At 50.3% G+C, this 16079-nt stretch overlaps 1 protein-coding gene across 1 annotated transcript in view; it reads right to left on the reverse strand.

Annotated features, from left to right (window-relative positions):
* LOC118228191 (zinc finger protein 536-like) overlaps positions 1 to 16079 on the reverse strand; it is a 182826-nt gene that overhangs the window by 76898 nt on the left and 89849 nt on the right. Inside the window, exon 3 of the mRNA XM_035419528.1 lies at positions 13257 to 15628. Within this exon, the coding sequence (XP_035275419.1) occupies positions 13257 to 15627 (2371 nt within the window). The 5' untranslated portion in view covers position 15628. The remainder of the gene's footprint in view (positions 1 to 13256; positions 15629 to 16079) is intronic.

The following is a 16079-nucleotide window of genomic DNA, read 5'->3' on the forward strand; positions in this document are numbered from 1 at the left end:
AGTATAGAACAGGGAATAACAGGAAAGAACAGGGAATGACAGGAACGAACAGAATAAAAGTATAGAACAGGGAATGAAAGGAAAGAACAGAAAAGAACAGCTGAAGAAGATAAAACACAGTGGGCCGGCACTCCTAATGTTGAGCGGGTGAGTCGGGTCCTGCGGCGGCCAGCGGGAACACATCACTGGCGAGACCGATGCCCGTGAAGGCCGTGGGTGAGCAGTCTCTTCCAGCATCCGACTGGATTCTGAAGAAAGCGCCACGTCCTGGAGGCTCTGGTAGCTCACTGTCTCACTGAGAGAGACGGCGTTCGGGGGCCAGTGAGCGTATAGGCTGATGTATGGATGATAACGCTAATTAGCTCATTACGTTTGGGGCACGGCGCTCATTAAACACCCAGTGGGGCGGGCCGTTACTGTTACCGTCCCTCCAAGATGATGTTTGCCGCCATAACCGCCGTATTAATCTTTCCTGCTCCGGCAATAAGCGTGAGCGTTTCCGGTTGGTTAAGGAATGATTTGTGCTTTCGCCTCTTTCTCTCTCTCTCTATCTCGCTCTCGCTATCTCTCTCTGTCTCTCACTCCGTCTCTATCTCCATCTCTCTCTTTCTCACACACACACACACTATGCACACGCGCGCACGCACACACATACAGTGCACATATACACACACACAGGGCCGAAGAGTTGGTGCATCCAGAGGAGGAGCAATGCAACCTGCACCATTAAGACATCCCAAATGAAGTGGACAGCAACACAGGGGACATAGCTCAGGAGGTAAGACCGATTGTCTGGCAGTCGGAGGGTTACCGGTTCAAACCCCGCCCCCGGCGTGTCAAAGTGTCCTTGAGCAAGACACCTAACCCCTAACTGCTCTGGCGAATGAGAGGCATCAATTGTAAAGCGCTTTGGATAAAAGCGCTATATAAATGCAGTCCATTTACCAACATGCATTGAAAACGTGCATTTCTGAACTACGAAGTGCGGTCCATATTCAAACGGTACTTTAAAACGCATAACTGCCAAAGACACAGGCATGAGCGATTTTGTTTTTTATTTTGGTTTTTTTTTTTTTAAGTACCCAGCTGAACGGCGAAGAGGAGCAGCCCCCTCCAGAGCTGATTTTAGGAGACGGAGGAGACGTCTCAGAGCACCGCCCGCCTCCGGCTCGGTGCCGAACAATCACCGGAGCGCCGAGCTCCCACACAACGCCGCGCCATATGGCAGGAGAGAGACTTCCACCCTCCTCTGCTCCCACTTTCTCTCTCTCTTCTTCTCTCACTGTATCTCTCTCTCTTCCACCCTCTCTCTCTCTGTCTCTCTCTCTTCCACCCTCTCTCTCTCTGTGTCTCTCTCTCTTCCACCCTCTCTCTCTCTCTGTCTCTCTCGCCCACCTTCTCTCTCTCCCTCTCTTTCTCTCTCCCACCCTCTATCCCATCCTCCCTCTCTTTCTCCCACCCTCTCTATCTCTCTCCCTCGTTCTTCCCTCCGACAGCTGGATCCCCCCTGTATCGGGGAACCTGGAAGCTTGGCAGCTGTGAGCTGAGAGCGGTGAGCTGAGGGCTGTGAGCTGTGAGCTGAGAGCTGAGGGCTGAGAGCTGAGAGCTGAGAGCTGTGAGCTGAGAGCTGTGAGCTGAGAGCTGCGAGCTGAGAGACTGAGAGCTGAGGGCTGAGAGCTGAGAGCTGAGGGCTGAGGGCTGAGAGCTGAGGGCTGAGGGCTGAGAGCTGAGAGACTGAGAGACTTAGAGCTGAGAGACTGAGAGCTGAGAGCTGAGAGACTGAGAGCTGTGAGCTGTGAGCTGTGAGCTGAGAGACTGAGAGCTGAGAGCTGAGAGACTGAGAGCTGAGAGCTGAGAGACTGAGAGCTGTGAGCTGAGGGCTGAGGGCTGAGAGCTGCGAGCTGAGAGCTGTGAGCTGAGAGCTGAGGGCTGAGAGTTGTGAGCTGAGGGCTGAGAGCTGCGAGCTGAGAGCTGAGGGCTGAGAGCTGTGAGCTGAGAGCTGAGGGCTGAGGGCTGAGAGCTGTGAGCTGAGAGCTGAGGGCTGAGAGCTGAGAGCTGCGAGCTGAGAGCTGAGAGCTGAGGGCTGAGAGCTGAGAGCTGAGGGCTGAGAGCTGAGAGCTGAGAGCTGAGGGCTGAGAGCTGTGAGCTGTGAGCTGAGAGCTGAGGGCTGAGAGCTGAGGGCTGAGGGCTGAGAGCTGTGAGCTGAGAGCTGAGGGCTGAGGGCTGAGGGCTGTGAGCTGAGGGCTGAGAGCTGAGGGCTGTGAGCTGAGGGCTGAGGGCTGAGAGCTGAGGGCTGTGAGCTGTGAGCTGTGAGTTGAGAGCTGAGGGCTGAAGGCTGAGAGCTGTGAGCTGAGGGCTGAGAGCTGAAGGCTGAGAGCTGTGAGCTGAGAGCTGAGAGCTGTGAGCTGTGAGTTGAGAGCTGAGGGCTGAGGGCTGAGGGCTGAGGGCTGAGGGCTGAGGGCTGAGAGCTGTGAGCTGTGAGCTGAGAGCTGTGAGCTGAGAGCTGAGAGTGAGGCTTTGATGCTCCTCGCAGCCAAACGCGGTTCACCTGCACGCAGGTGAGAGAGGGATCACACGGCAGACGTCTGAACATCAAGGTGTGCGAGCGCAGGGAGGGTGGGGCGGGGCGAAGCTGAGGGGAGCATATTAAAATGCGCAGCTGGTGCGAACGAAAGCGAGGGTGGTTTTACATCCGAGCGAACGAGCTTTCGTCATCTTAAAAAGCCTCCTCTGGGCAGACACTGGGAAGTTTCGGGAGCTAAGAAAGAAGCAGGCGGTGTTTTTTTTTTCATTGATGAAAAAGTGCTGCTCTTTTAGAAATATGTTAACCACGGGTGTTTTATCACCATGGGCACACTGTATCCAGCATTGCGTCAGTACAAAGATATGGATGAGCTTGCATGTCAATTTCAAAATCAGATCTAAGAGGAATACAGCCCAAACCAGTGTTCTGCTAAAAAAAGCCTTGAAAGTATTTGTATGTTTTATGGATGAAACCCTTTATAATCATAATTGATATTTAGAAGAAAAAAAAACTTTAAGAAAAATGTATATTCCACAGGTTTTCATAACTAGCATACATAAACTAAATATTTGCACGGGCAATGTTTATGTATGTTAGCAGACAAAAACTGTATAGAGCACCCATACAGAGTGCAATGGTGCACCCTACAGCCCAAATCAACTGTGAACTGTGCCAATTCTTCACCAATGGAGGGAGGGCTTCAACTCCTCCCAAGTGCCGTCACCCTGGCCAAGGGGCTTCTGCACTGTGTGTACTGGGTTTGATGCATCGTGGGAAATGAAGTTCTGGAATCTTGCTCCCTGTCAGACAGGGTGACATCACTGTAGGACTCACAGCAGCTGTACATTCCAGCTTCCTTGTTCAGATAATGATGTGGTGATGTCACCGCACACTGCGAGTATGACACCAGATTCTGATTCCAAAGTTTGACAGTAAATTTGTCACACTCGCTTTCTCTGTAAAACTTTGATTTGGCTTCTCCCTCTCTGATTCTTGCTCTCTCTCCAAAATTCATGAGTCTCTAGTGTCTAACTGTACGTGCACATGTGTGTGTGTGTGTGTGTGAGTGTGAAGAGAGAGAGGAGAAATGGAGAGCGATCAAAAGGGTTAGAAATATGAATATACAGATATATCAATGGAGTAGGAGACAGTGAGAAGCCATTGCTTTCCTCCCCAATCCACTCATACTCGCTCTCTCTCTCTCTTCTCCCCTTCCCTCTCTCGCTCTCTCCCTCACTCTCTCCCTCTCTCTCCTCCTCGCTCTCTCCCTTCCCCCCCCTCTCTCCCTTTCTCCCTCCCTCCCCCTCTCTTCCTCTCTCCCCCTCTCCCTATCTCTCTCTCCCTCCGTCTCTCTCTCCCCTCCTCTCTCCATCTCTCTCTCTTCCCCCTTCCCTCTCTTGCTCACTCTCCCTCTCTCTCCCTCACTCTCTCCCTTTCTCCCCTCCTCGCTCTCTCCCTTCCTCCTCTCTCTCCCTCTCTCCCTCCCTCCCCCTTTCTCCTCCCCCTCTCCCTCTCTCTCCCTCTCCCCCCCTCCCACCCCTCTCCATCCCCTCCCCCCCCCCGGTACGGTGAGCCCTGGTGCAGTTTTGGCTGGGGTCGTGCGGAGCAGCTGGGCTGGCCTAACACAGAATGATAATGACCTCAGAAGTCTGCTGCGCGCCACGCAACAATGGGGAGCTCGCTCGAGCGGAAAATTGCCTTCATCAGCCAGCCCTGCTCGCTTACTAATTGACATTGCCAAATATTTTAAGAACAATTGGAATGCACGGGCAAAAGAGAGAGAGAGAGAGAGAGAGCAAAAAAGCAAGATCTTAATCCTCCCGATTCACTTTATTTCCCCCTCTGGTTTTTCAGTACATTTCCCTTTCATCAGGAGATGACCGTGGCTAGAGAAGTTGTGAAATAAAATTTTTTTAAAAAACAAGGCGCAAACTTGTCTGGTGTCATGTAACTGAATGTCAATTTGTGCTGTTCTCACGAAAAAGATTTTTATTAATTTTTTCCCTCTTGGCTTGCCAGCGAGGTTAGGAGTGAGCATGGCATGAAACCCCACAGCTGAGCAGTGTCTGTCCTTCTGGCAGCCCTGGTGTTGACTCTTCCAAAAGAAATGCAAAACAGAAATGGGAGAATCAAACCACCGGTTTAAATGCCCTTCGAAATTTGGGTATGAATCGGTCCACAAATCTGGAGAGGGGTGATCCTTTCACATATATGCGTCTACACTGCTTTCCTGTGTGTGTGTGTGTGTGTGTGTGTGTGTGTGCGTGTGTGTGTGAGTGAGTTTGCGTTTGTGTGTGTGCATGTGTGTGTGTGTGTGTGTGTGTGTGAGAGTGTGTGCTTGCGTGTGTGTGTGCATGTGTGTGTGCATGTGTGAGTGAGTTTGCATGTGTGTGTGTGCATGTGCGTGTGTGTGTGTGTGTGTGTGTGTGTGTGTGTGTGTGTGTGTGTGCGTGTGTGTGTGAGAGTGTGTGCTTGCGTGAGAGACAGAGAGACAATGCGTCTGTCATGCTATCGCGTAGCCCGTCTTCCATGCGTAATGAGGCAAAGGTCAATGTATTCACTTGCTCTTTCACTTGGGAACAATATCCAACTTGACCCAAGTTAACTTCTCCAGACTCAAAGCACACAACTTGTGCATTTCCGAGTCGATTCCCAGCCAGCCTTTTTTTCCATTTCAAGGTGGCGATCGACATAAGTGGACAGGAAAGTCCTGATATCTGTCCAAAATACTTTAAATAAAAAAGATTAATGTGTTTTTTATTTATTTTTTTCAAGATGAGGAGCGACAATGTTTGCGTCAGATGTTCAGATCTTAAATCTAGTTTTGCCCTCCAACCTGTATGGCACGACCGACCGTGGCAGAAAGGCCTCCAGTTTAGAGTTCACTGTACAAGAAGAGTGCCAACAGACCCCCCATTAATATTTCATAGCTCTCAGTGACTGTCCCACTGTAGAAGAGGACTGAAGCGGATGTTACTTTAATAATATTGATAATAATGATTTAATGACAATTGCTATGTATTTGAATTTGAATTCGCATTTGAATATGTGCTTGGGAGTAAAAAAGGAGGACATTACATCCTTGGTAAAGAAGACTAGGATTATAAAAAAAATGTGCCTTACTAGAATGAACACATATGCAAAATCGGTATTTGTTGCATGGATAAATCAGAAGGTGCATGGAGAAAAAGCATGCTTCACAAATTATGTGAATGTTTGTTTTCCAAAAAGCACGCTCTTTAAATGCGTCCACGCCCTCCCGTAATCAGTGTTTTGCATGGCCTCGTTCTCTTCTGATGACACAGAGCAAAGGAACTTCCTGTTATTTTTATTTTTTTTTTTTTTTCCACGAAGCTCAGGAAGTTGTTTCTCTTTAACGGGGCAGGGGATGCTAATCGGACCATTAAAACATTAACAGGAGGGACGTGTGTCCAAGGGAGAGCCGCTCTACAGCACTAAGAGCATAAATAATGCCCGTCGCTCCATCACCGTCACATACATGCATTATCATTTTACAAAAATATTACCATTATCATGCATTATCATAAAATACTAAAATATTACCATTATCATAACATAAAAAAAATATTGCCATTATTAAAACAGAAAAATACTCCCATTATTGTGACTTCTTTGGAGGTGCACGGAAAGCAAATTCTGGGGGCAGTATCAAACAGATATTTGTTTGCCAGCATTGGCCGATGCCTCCTTGTTTTACAATACAGCACAGCGTGCAGCTGCAATTTCTACATTTATGGGAGACATCGATTAGCACAGGTATGAACTTACGAAGGAAAAATGTAACAGATTGTATTTGCATGATTTTATCGTTGAGCAGAGAGCTTGGAGTCTGGTGCGCGACTGGGCTCCTGCGTAGCTCTTGCTCGTGGGTTCGGCTGCTAATAATGCACAATTAAAAATAAACAGAGGAGGATCAGGTGACTGTGATTAGACCATGTTTTGAGCGTGCCATTTTCACTTAATTTACAGCAGCAGCAGGGTACCAGATGTGTTGCCTGCCTGGTGCATGCATGTTGCATCATTATATCGGCCCATCATACGAGCCATAATCGTAGCACATACCTGCCATGATCGTAGCACATACCTGCCATAATCTTAGCACATAGCAAGCGGCTCTAAAACCATCACTGCCAGATATGAGGACTCACCCTTTGAAGACTCACCTCTTCAGGTTGCACCTCTTCCCATCCCTCCCTACCTCCCTGTAGTCTCTAATTGACTGTGTAATCTTAGGGTTGTAGCTAGGTAAGCTGTTTATCTTAGTTGACTTAGTTGAGTAGGCACAAGTGCAATAACTATTTCTTGTTTTATTTGCACAGACTGCTTTGTTGCTGTTTTTGTTGTGTTAATCAGATTAACCTACAGGGTCTAAGTTAAACTACGCGGTCATATCCTGCACTTGGAACTGTACTTCCCTCTGGGGTTCTCAACACACTTGTTCCTGGTTATGGTTATACACTTTGTTGTATGTCGCTCTGGATAAGAGCGTCTGCCAAATGCCTGTAATGTAATGTAACGATATCAATACAACCCCTGTATTTAAAAAGGTAAAAAAAAATCCGCTGTACTCCAGCAGGATACAGATAGATGCTTTATTAATTGGCTACATGATAATGATTAAAATTATGGAACAAAGGACACGTCTCGCCTCTCGTTGCTTCCTCGGGTTGAGTGGATGGCAAAGGCAGGTACAGGCAGTGAGGTCTCTCCAGCAGACGCCTGGCTATTCACCAGAGTGGCCAGATTTACTGGTCAAAAACCGGACATCGTCCACATCATCTCACACATGACGTGCCAATCAAAGCAGAAGATCTTCATCACAAACCGGCGGTCAGCCGTTTCAATCAACAATTCAGACCGGACATTTACATCGTCCAATCAGGGACCGCAAACCGGACCTGTACAAACTATTTGAAAACCAGACATTCCGGTCCAAAATTGAGGCATCTGGCAACCGTTCTTTGCACACAGCTCACACAGACCATGTTCAACTAGAGGGGTGATTCTTCCAAATATTATGGAAACTTAGCCTCGAGTACATTTCTCACCACGTCAAGCTCTGAAATACGTCTTTATTTTTATTTTCTTTAACTGCCCTGTATCCAAGGGCATCGTCGGACGTTAGTCACAGCGTTGAGGCGCAAAACAAGATGTCTGTCACCGCAGCAGCACGACGCCGCCTTGCGTAAATCCTCCTTTTTCGAATTTTTAAAAACGAACAGGTGCCCTTTCTGTTAACCACAACTAGCGGCGTACAGGGGAGGATAAAAATAGCTCTATTCTGTTCCTCCCAGCGACTAGTTCTGGTCATTTTGCTTTAATTATGCAGCAATTACACTGTAACAGTAGCTTGCATGTGTAATTACCCCTCATTGTAATTATGTAATTAGATGGATATCCATGCCTTTATAACCTTAGGCGTTGGGAAGCAAATCCAATTTCCAATTTGTACGGAGCAGCTACTTTGCCTACACGTTTGAAAAGCTGTAAAGACCTTGGGATAAACCGCTAATCCTCGCTGTGTTAAAAGGGCTGTTCCCCTAAAAAAAAATATTTAGACACGGAGGATTCTCAAAACGAAAAAAAAAATCTATATTAAAAATTCAGGTTTGCAGCCAAAAGTGTAGGGTACAGGAAGGGGTTAAAGACAGGGAGAGGGGTTGATCTGTTTTTCATTGGGGCAAGCTTTGTCAGATTGGTTCAAAGGGCCTCCTCATTCTAATTCTATTTATTTAATTTATGTTTTAATTTTGGAGCTGATCTTGCAGCGGGGCTTCCCTGCAGTATGAGAGAGACTCCCAGGGCTTCCTGTCAGTATGAAGGAGATTCACAGGGCTTCCTGTCAGTATGAAGGAGATTTACAGGGCTTCCTGTCAGTATGAAGGAGATTCACAGGGCTTCCCTGCAGTATGAGAGAGACTCCCAGGGCTTCCTGTCAGTATGAAGGAGATTCACAGGGCTTCCTGTCAGTATGAAGGAGATTTACAGGGCTTCCTGTTGGTAGGAAGGAGATTCACAGGGCTTCCTGTCAGTATGAAGGAGATTCACGAGGCTTCCTGTCAGTATGAAGGAGATTCACAGGGCTTCCTGTCAGTAGGAAGGAGATTCACAGTGCTTCCTGTCAGTAGGAAGGAGATTCACAGGGCTTCCTGTCAGTATGAAGGAGATTCACAGGGCTTCCTGTCAGTATGAAGGAGATTCACAGGGCTTCCTGTCAGTATGAAGGAGATTCACAGGGCTTCTTGTCAGTATGAAGGAGATTTACGGGGCTTCCTGTCAGTATGAAGGAGATTCACAGGGCTTCCTGTCAGTAGGAAGGAGATTCACAGGACTTCCTGTCAGTAGGAAGGAGATTCACAGGGCTTTCTGTCAGTATGAAGTAGATTCACAGGACTTCCTGTCAGTAGGAAGGAGATTCACAGGGTTTCCTGTCAGTATAAAGGAGATTCACAGGGCTTCTTGTCAGTATGAAGGAGATTCACAGGGCTTCTTGTCAGTATGAAGGAGACTCACAGGGCTTCTTGTCAGTATGAAGGAGATTCACAGGGCTTCCTGTCAGTATGAAGGAGATTCACAGGGCTTCTTGTCAGTGTGAATGGCATTCACAGGGCTTCCTGCCAGTGTGAAGGATACTCACAGTATAAACTAATTTTCTGCTTCATTTGGTGTTATTTTCATTTGTTCACTGACTCAAACATCTTTTCTCTTGCATGACAAACAGCTGCATATCATGCTGTGCATTCCACCACCCCCACACCCCACTCCCGCACACACACACACACACACACATCCTACAGACGCACACACACACACACATACTACCCTACACACATGCACATGCACACACACACACACACACACTCTCACACACAAGCACACACACACACATCCTACAGACACGCACACACACACACATACTACTGACACACACGCACACACACACACACATCCTACAGACACACACACACACACACATCCTACAGACACACACACACACACATATTACTGACACACATGCACATGCACACACACACACACACACACTCTCACACACACGCACACACACACACACATCCTACAGACACACACACACACACACACATCCCCTACCGCGGCTACGGCGCAGACTTGGCCTCGCGCGCTCCCCCTGAAGAGGCGGCGAGAGCATTTCAAACAGCCCCGCGGCCTCCCAATCCCCCCCCCCCCCCCCCCTTACACGGTATTACATCAGGTCACAATGGCCTCTGTCCTGCCTCTCACTCCGCGCCCCCCCCCGCTCCACATCCGCGGCTCAAAGGGCTCCCTGTAATGTGTTCAGAGACACCATCCACCCCCCCGAGAACCTCGTGTTTATGAACTCCAAAATGCAGAGGATCTGAAATTACAACCGTTTCTCTTTCCCAAGACAAACCAATCTTGTAAAAAAAAAATTATAAAAGAATGAGGGGAAAAACACAATAAAGAAACAGACGGATGAGAGTCTGAAAACTTGAATGAAAGAAGCTTGTTTGTGTCCTTTCACAGAACAGCCCTTGAAAGGCCGCTCTTAAACGGTGCTCGTTTCAGTCTTTCAACAAATCCGGTGTCAAAGAGAGAGTCGCTATAATCGCGTTTCACCTCTGTCAGAACTGCAGCTGCTTGGACGCTGGGGGCAGGAATTAATATATCCATAAAGGAAAAAAAATATGGGCAAAATTCAGCGCCAATTAAATTATTCTGAGGTACAGTACAGCCCGGCTACACCCTAGTTCACTTTAACAAAAGACAAAACAGCGAGCAATGACACCTCGTTCTCCTCTGTCACTCCCCATCCACACATCTAATTAAAGCCCCCCAAAAATCTCTGAACGCGACTGATAGTACTGAACGTCATATTACAATCCGAGGCCCACTGACACACGGCAAAATGCTCAGTGTTAACTGAACTCTGATAGAGTACATTTGAGCCTTACCGGACACTGAGTTAAATGAACACTATGGGCCTGAACTACTAAGACCTTCAGCACATGCAGACCCTTTCAGCACACGCGAAACCAAAAACACGACCAATGATTGTCCATGCTATTTCTTCAGCACCAATCATTGGTTGTGTTATTAGTTCTGCATGCGCTAAAAAGGTTTTGCCCCTGCTAAAGGTCTTAGTAAATCAGGCCCTAGGACTTTTTCTGTGTATCTTTGAGCTCCTTTTAAAGACCTGCTGAAATATTCAGCAGTGCGGTTGTTATATTCTCAGGTCCTATCCCCTGCTGTGTCTGTGCATCCCCTGCAGTCTGCAGGTGCATGCATTACAGGGGTCCGACTCCTCATTGGTTCCTGACTCAATCGCTGATTTCTGATTGGAAGTCTCCGTGGGTTTCCGTGGTTCAGATGTCAGCTTGGGATGATCAAAGGAACCCTTTCCCAGCCAATGCTCTAACCAAAAATTACACCAGCAACAGTCAAATTTAGTAGGGGATTAGGATAATGAATGTCTGTATGTGGCTTTACAAGTTCCTCAGTCCTTATCAACAAAATTATCAACAAATATCCAGTTTTACTTAAAATATTAAAGGAGATTTATCAAAAAATTATGATCATGGATATGACCGTGATGTTTATGATCAATATAGTTTTCTGGACATTGTCATATTGATGTTAATATATTTATTACACTTTTACTTTTGATTCAAGAAAATATGAGAAGCAAAACCCCCAAATATGAGTCAAAGTTGTTCAGCAAAGGATCAGATACATAAACGCTGGAGATAGCCTTTTCCTTCCACCCGTCTCCATTCTCCTCCATTTTAATAGCACGAGAATGGCTTTATCTCCATCTCTTTCTAATAAATTCCTAATTAGGGAGGGAGGGTTATCTGTTATTATTTCCTAGATTAAAACAAAACACGGTCAACTCGGCGTTCCAGCCCCTTCCATTATGCCGGAAAATGCAAGGGTACCTCGGAAAAAGCCGCTATTTTTACTCGCTGTTGAAATTAATTTGTTTTGGGCCTTCGGCCTCGCCCGTTCTCCACCACGACATACGCGTGTTTTGCTCTGCAAATGAAGCCGGAAAAAAAAAAAAAAAAAAAAAAAAAAAAAAAAAAAATTTTTTAATATGCTTTATATGTATATCTTTAATTAGTGTCTCGTTTAGCTTAAACCAACTGATTATCACACAGTTGTGACCCAATTAACAGGCACAGTGCTTAGCTGCAGTCTCCCCCCCCCCCCCCAGGGGAAGAGGAAGTTACCTTTAAAAGTTCTGTAATCATTAGCGGCAGCCTGCATAAATCCGGGTAAACATGCACTTAATCCCTCCAGTTTGTCGGTTTTCCTGACGCACTGGGTCCAACGTCTCTCTTTCTCAGAGAGCCTTACTTCCTTCCTCCCTTCGCAGCCCTTAACGAAAGCAGTTAGCAACGTTCGGATAACGTTGCGAAAAGCGTTGCGTTGCAGTTACGTGTGTTGCCAGGGACTCAACAGTCTCCACGGTACACTCTGGGAAGAAAGGCTTCCGATAGACTTCTCTGTGTCCCCATAAGAGGAGCCCTATCCAGTTCAAGGGTTCATTGACAGACAAAAAGGGTCAATCTGGGAGCTTTCACACTTTTCACACATACAATAGAGGGTTCCGTAAAGAACTAGAAAGGGTTCTGCTATGAAGATAACCCAAAGAACCCTTTCAGAACCCTGTTTTTTTTCTAAGAGTGTAGCATTCCCATAGAGAAAAGCTCTGGGGTTCTGGATGCGGGCCTACTTCAGATGTTGATGGGTATTTGAACAAAAGGCATTAAGTATCAGAGATATTTGTGGAATGTGGCACCAGCGAAACCGACAGAGCTTTGCTTTTAACACGGGGGGCGATTTCAACACAGCCGATTCCCCCCTCCCACCCCCTACCCCCCCCGGCACTGTTAATCCGGAGCCACTGCTTGGATTTCAAAGCAACTCCAGTCACAGAGCCCCTTCTTCTTCTGTGGTGGATGCGCAACGAACGGACGACAGCGGAAACCTGGATCTCGACAGGTTTATCCGCGTTTGGCGGCATTAGGAGGCTGGGGCGGGGAGAGGGGGCAGCCCGTTCCGCCTCTAATGGGGGCCAAATGGGAGCCATGCCAGGGCATGACGACTAGCCATCCAGGAAACAACTGGTGCGCGACGGCCGCGATCCACTGAGGCGAGCGGCGGCCTTGCCCGCCCTGTTTCTGAAACCGGGCCATTTCAGACAGACGAGCTAGCGGAGCATGTCCTGAGGAGACGAAGCGTCTGGCCTAGGTAGACGGATCCTCTCCTGAACTCCTCTGCGTCCAAGCAGCATTTATATTTCTTCACTGACACCGACTCTGACTGAGAATATCTGTTTGTTTGACAACAAAATAAACTTTTTCTTAATCATTAAAAAGGTACACGTTTGGACTCGTGAGTGTCTCAGCTGCAGAATGTGTCTGCCAAGAGTCCAAGCTGGACCCAAAAGCCTAGACATTACAGATTTGACCCTGGGCTATTTGATTAGCTAACTATGACTGGGAGAGTAGAATTAGAGGACCTCCTTAGCTGCATCTCACCGTGATAGAGCATGTGCAGGCAGACTATGATTACTCGGGTAACCACGGCATTAGTTTCAACCAACGATGTCAACATTTTACAGGTTTCCCGTATTACTGAATGGATACCAGATTAGCACTCTTGGAATCAGAAAGGGGACGGAGAGGATGTAGAGTTCAGGTCCTACCTGAGGAAGGGGGAGACGGGTGCGGGCTGTCCTCCTGCGTGCTCCCGGCCCGGGACTGCGCTCCGCCGGGTCCGCTGTCCTCCGTCACGTTGGAGGAGCCCGGCGTGGTGGAGCGGCTGATGGACTGGGATTCGGGGTCGCTGGCGGAGCCGCGCCGCTCGTCCAGGCCCAGGCGATGGTGGATGCCCGGGTCCGCCGGCTGCCGGTCCTTGCTGTGCACCCGGGAGTGGACCACCATCTGGTGGTAAGTCCTAAAGGTCCTGCCGCAGTCCGGGCACTCGGTGTGCTTCTCCTTCAAACCCGTCCGGCCGTACTCCAGGCCGTGGGCCTGGCCGGCCGTTCCACCGCCGTGGGAGCCGCGGAGGTCTCGGCTGCCGCCGTCGAAGCTGCCGTTGTCCTTGCAGGCCAGCGTGTTGGCCCCCCTGGTCCTTGACGCCACGTCCGCGTGCAGCTTCTGCCGGGAACCGTCGGGCCCCATCCCGGGATAGTCGTGCTTCTCTTTCGCGTAGGCCATCCTGGCGGCCATCGGGTCCTCGTCCGAGATTCGAGGCATGTGGTACTGCTCCTTAGGCATGAAGGGCCGGTCCATGGCCATCCCCCGCGCCATGATTTGCCAGGCCTGGTAGCTGTTGAGTGGGTCCATCTCGGCCACCTTAGCTGCAGCTTGCAGGTGCTCCATGCAGCTGGACTTGAGGGGCGGGACCAGGTTTAGGCAGCCGAGCAGGGAGCGCTTCTCCCTGTCCGCTGAACCGTGACCCATGCCCACAATTGGAGACAGCAGTTTCCCTGGAATCTCCTTCTCCTTCATGGCAATCCCTGCTTTAGCCAGGAGGGGGTGCTGTTCGGACAGGGCCGCCTTGTTGGGCGAGAGGAACCCGCCCTGCAGGCAGGAGATGTAGCGGGAGTAGAGGTTGGCGTGAGCCTCCTGCGCCAGGTGGTTCATCTTCATGGACGCCTCCTGGTCGCCTTGGGCCTTGGTCTTCACGTTCAGCTTGTTCAGGTGGACCTTCATGTGGTTCTTCAGGAACCAGGGCTCCTTGAAGCGGCGGCCGCAGATCTGGCAGCTGTGCTCGAAGGAGTCCTTGTGCTTGCGCATGTGGCCCTTGAGGAACCAGGCCTGGCTGAAGGACTGGCCGCACACCTCGCAGCGGAACTCGTTGGCGGGCTTCTCCCCGCCGGCCCCGCCCCCCGCCTGCCCCTGCCCCTGGGCCGACTCGGCGGTGATGTGGGCCTTCTCCACGTGGGCGATGAGGTCCTCCTCCTGGGCAGTGGCGAACTCGCAGAGCGTGCACTTGTAGGGCTTGTGCAGGATGCGGATGTGGCGCTCCAGCTCCTCCCGCTTCTTGAACTTGCCCTTGCAGAAGGTGCAGCGGAACCCCGCCGCCGCCGCAGCCGGGGCGGGGGGCGCGGGAGGCGCGGGCGGGGCGGGCGGGGCGGCCTGCTCGTCCTGGGCGCTGGCCAGCTTCGGGGACGGCGAGGGCCGAGGGAGGGGCGACTGGTTTTCGGGGATCCCCAGGCTGGTCGGGGTGAGGAGGCTGCAGGCGGAGGTGGGCTGCTGCTGCTGCTGCTGGGCCTGGGCGTGCACCGCGGGCAGGTGGTGCGGTGGGTGGTTCTGCAGGTGGTGGGGGTGGTGGTGTTGGTGGTGGTTCTGGGGCTGCTGGAAGGGCTGGGAGGGCTGCCTCGCGTCCATCCGCGGCTGGGACAGGCTGCTCCTCATCTGCTTGTCCCTCAGGATGGCGCGCTCCTCCAGCTCGTGCAGGAGCCGGTTCTCCTCGCGCACGCGGCCCCGCCCCTTGCCCAGGTTGCCCAGCTTGTGGGTGCGCAGGTGGATCTTCAGGTTGCCCTTCTGCGCCGCCCGGTGGTCGCAGTACGGGCACTTGAAGGGCTTCTCGCCCGTGTGCGTGCGCATGTGCAGCGACAGGATGCTGTTGAAGCGGAAGCGCTTGCCGCACAGCGGGCACGGGTACTTCCTGTTCTTGCGGGTGTCCTCCTCCGCGTCGCACAGCTGAGACATGACGCCCAGGCTCTGCCCGTTCAGGAAGTGCTGCAGCTCCACCCGCCCGTTCACGCCCAGGCCGACGCCGGCCTCCATGGCGTCCCGGTTGAGCTGGTTGGCCAGCAGCGCCATCTGGCTGCTGATCGGCGGGCTGGCCAGGACCGGGTGGCTCTTCTCGTCCAGCGGGGTGGCGGCCTTCTCCTCGGGGGTCTGCTGCCGCCCGGGCAGGTCGGCGAAGCCATGGCCCAGCTGGGAGGTGAGCTGCTGCAGCTTCTGGCTCACCGGGTAGCGGCCGTTCAGCACCGCGGCGCTCAGGCGGCCGTCCGCTTCGGGTACCGCTGAGGACACGCCAAGGCACAGACTAGACTCCTCCATCCTGTGGGGCCAAGAGAAAGACAATTCGGGTGAAACCATAGCCAAACCAAACAAGAATATGGACACATTGAAAACAGTTCTTCCATTAGTTTTTCCATGACAATTTCTTCCCCAAGATAATTTCTCATAAACTATTATTATTATCCATCCATCCATCCATCCATCCATCCATCCATTATCTACACCTGCTTATCCTGAGCAGGGTCACGGGGGGTGCTGGAGCCTATCCCAGCGTGCATTGGGCGAGAGGCAGGAATATTATTATTATTATTATTATTATTATTATTATTATTATTTAATTCATTCATTCATTTTCAGGACGCTCTCAGAGAAAACAAACACTCCTTGCACCTTCTCAAACGCCATGCGACGCCATTTTGATTAAACAATTGGATCGAAAATACACACCGGCTACTGCATGATTAAAACACGTTGGGCCCAACCTCTCCAAA

Source organism: Anguilla anguilla, chromosome 5 (genome assembly GCF_013347855.1).
Source record: "Anguilla anguilla isolate fAngAng1 chromosome 5, fAngAng1.pri, whole genome shotgun sequence".
NCBI classification, from domain to species: Eukaryota; Metazoa; Chordata; class Actinopteri; order Anguilliformes; family Anguillidae; genus Anguilla; species Anguilla anguilla.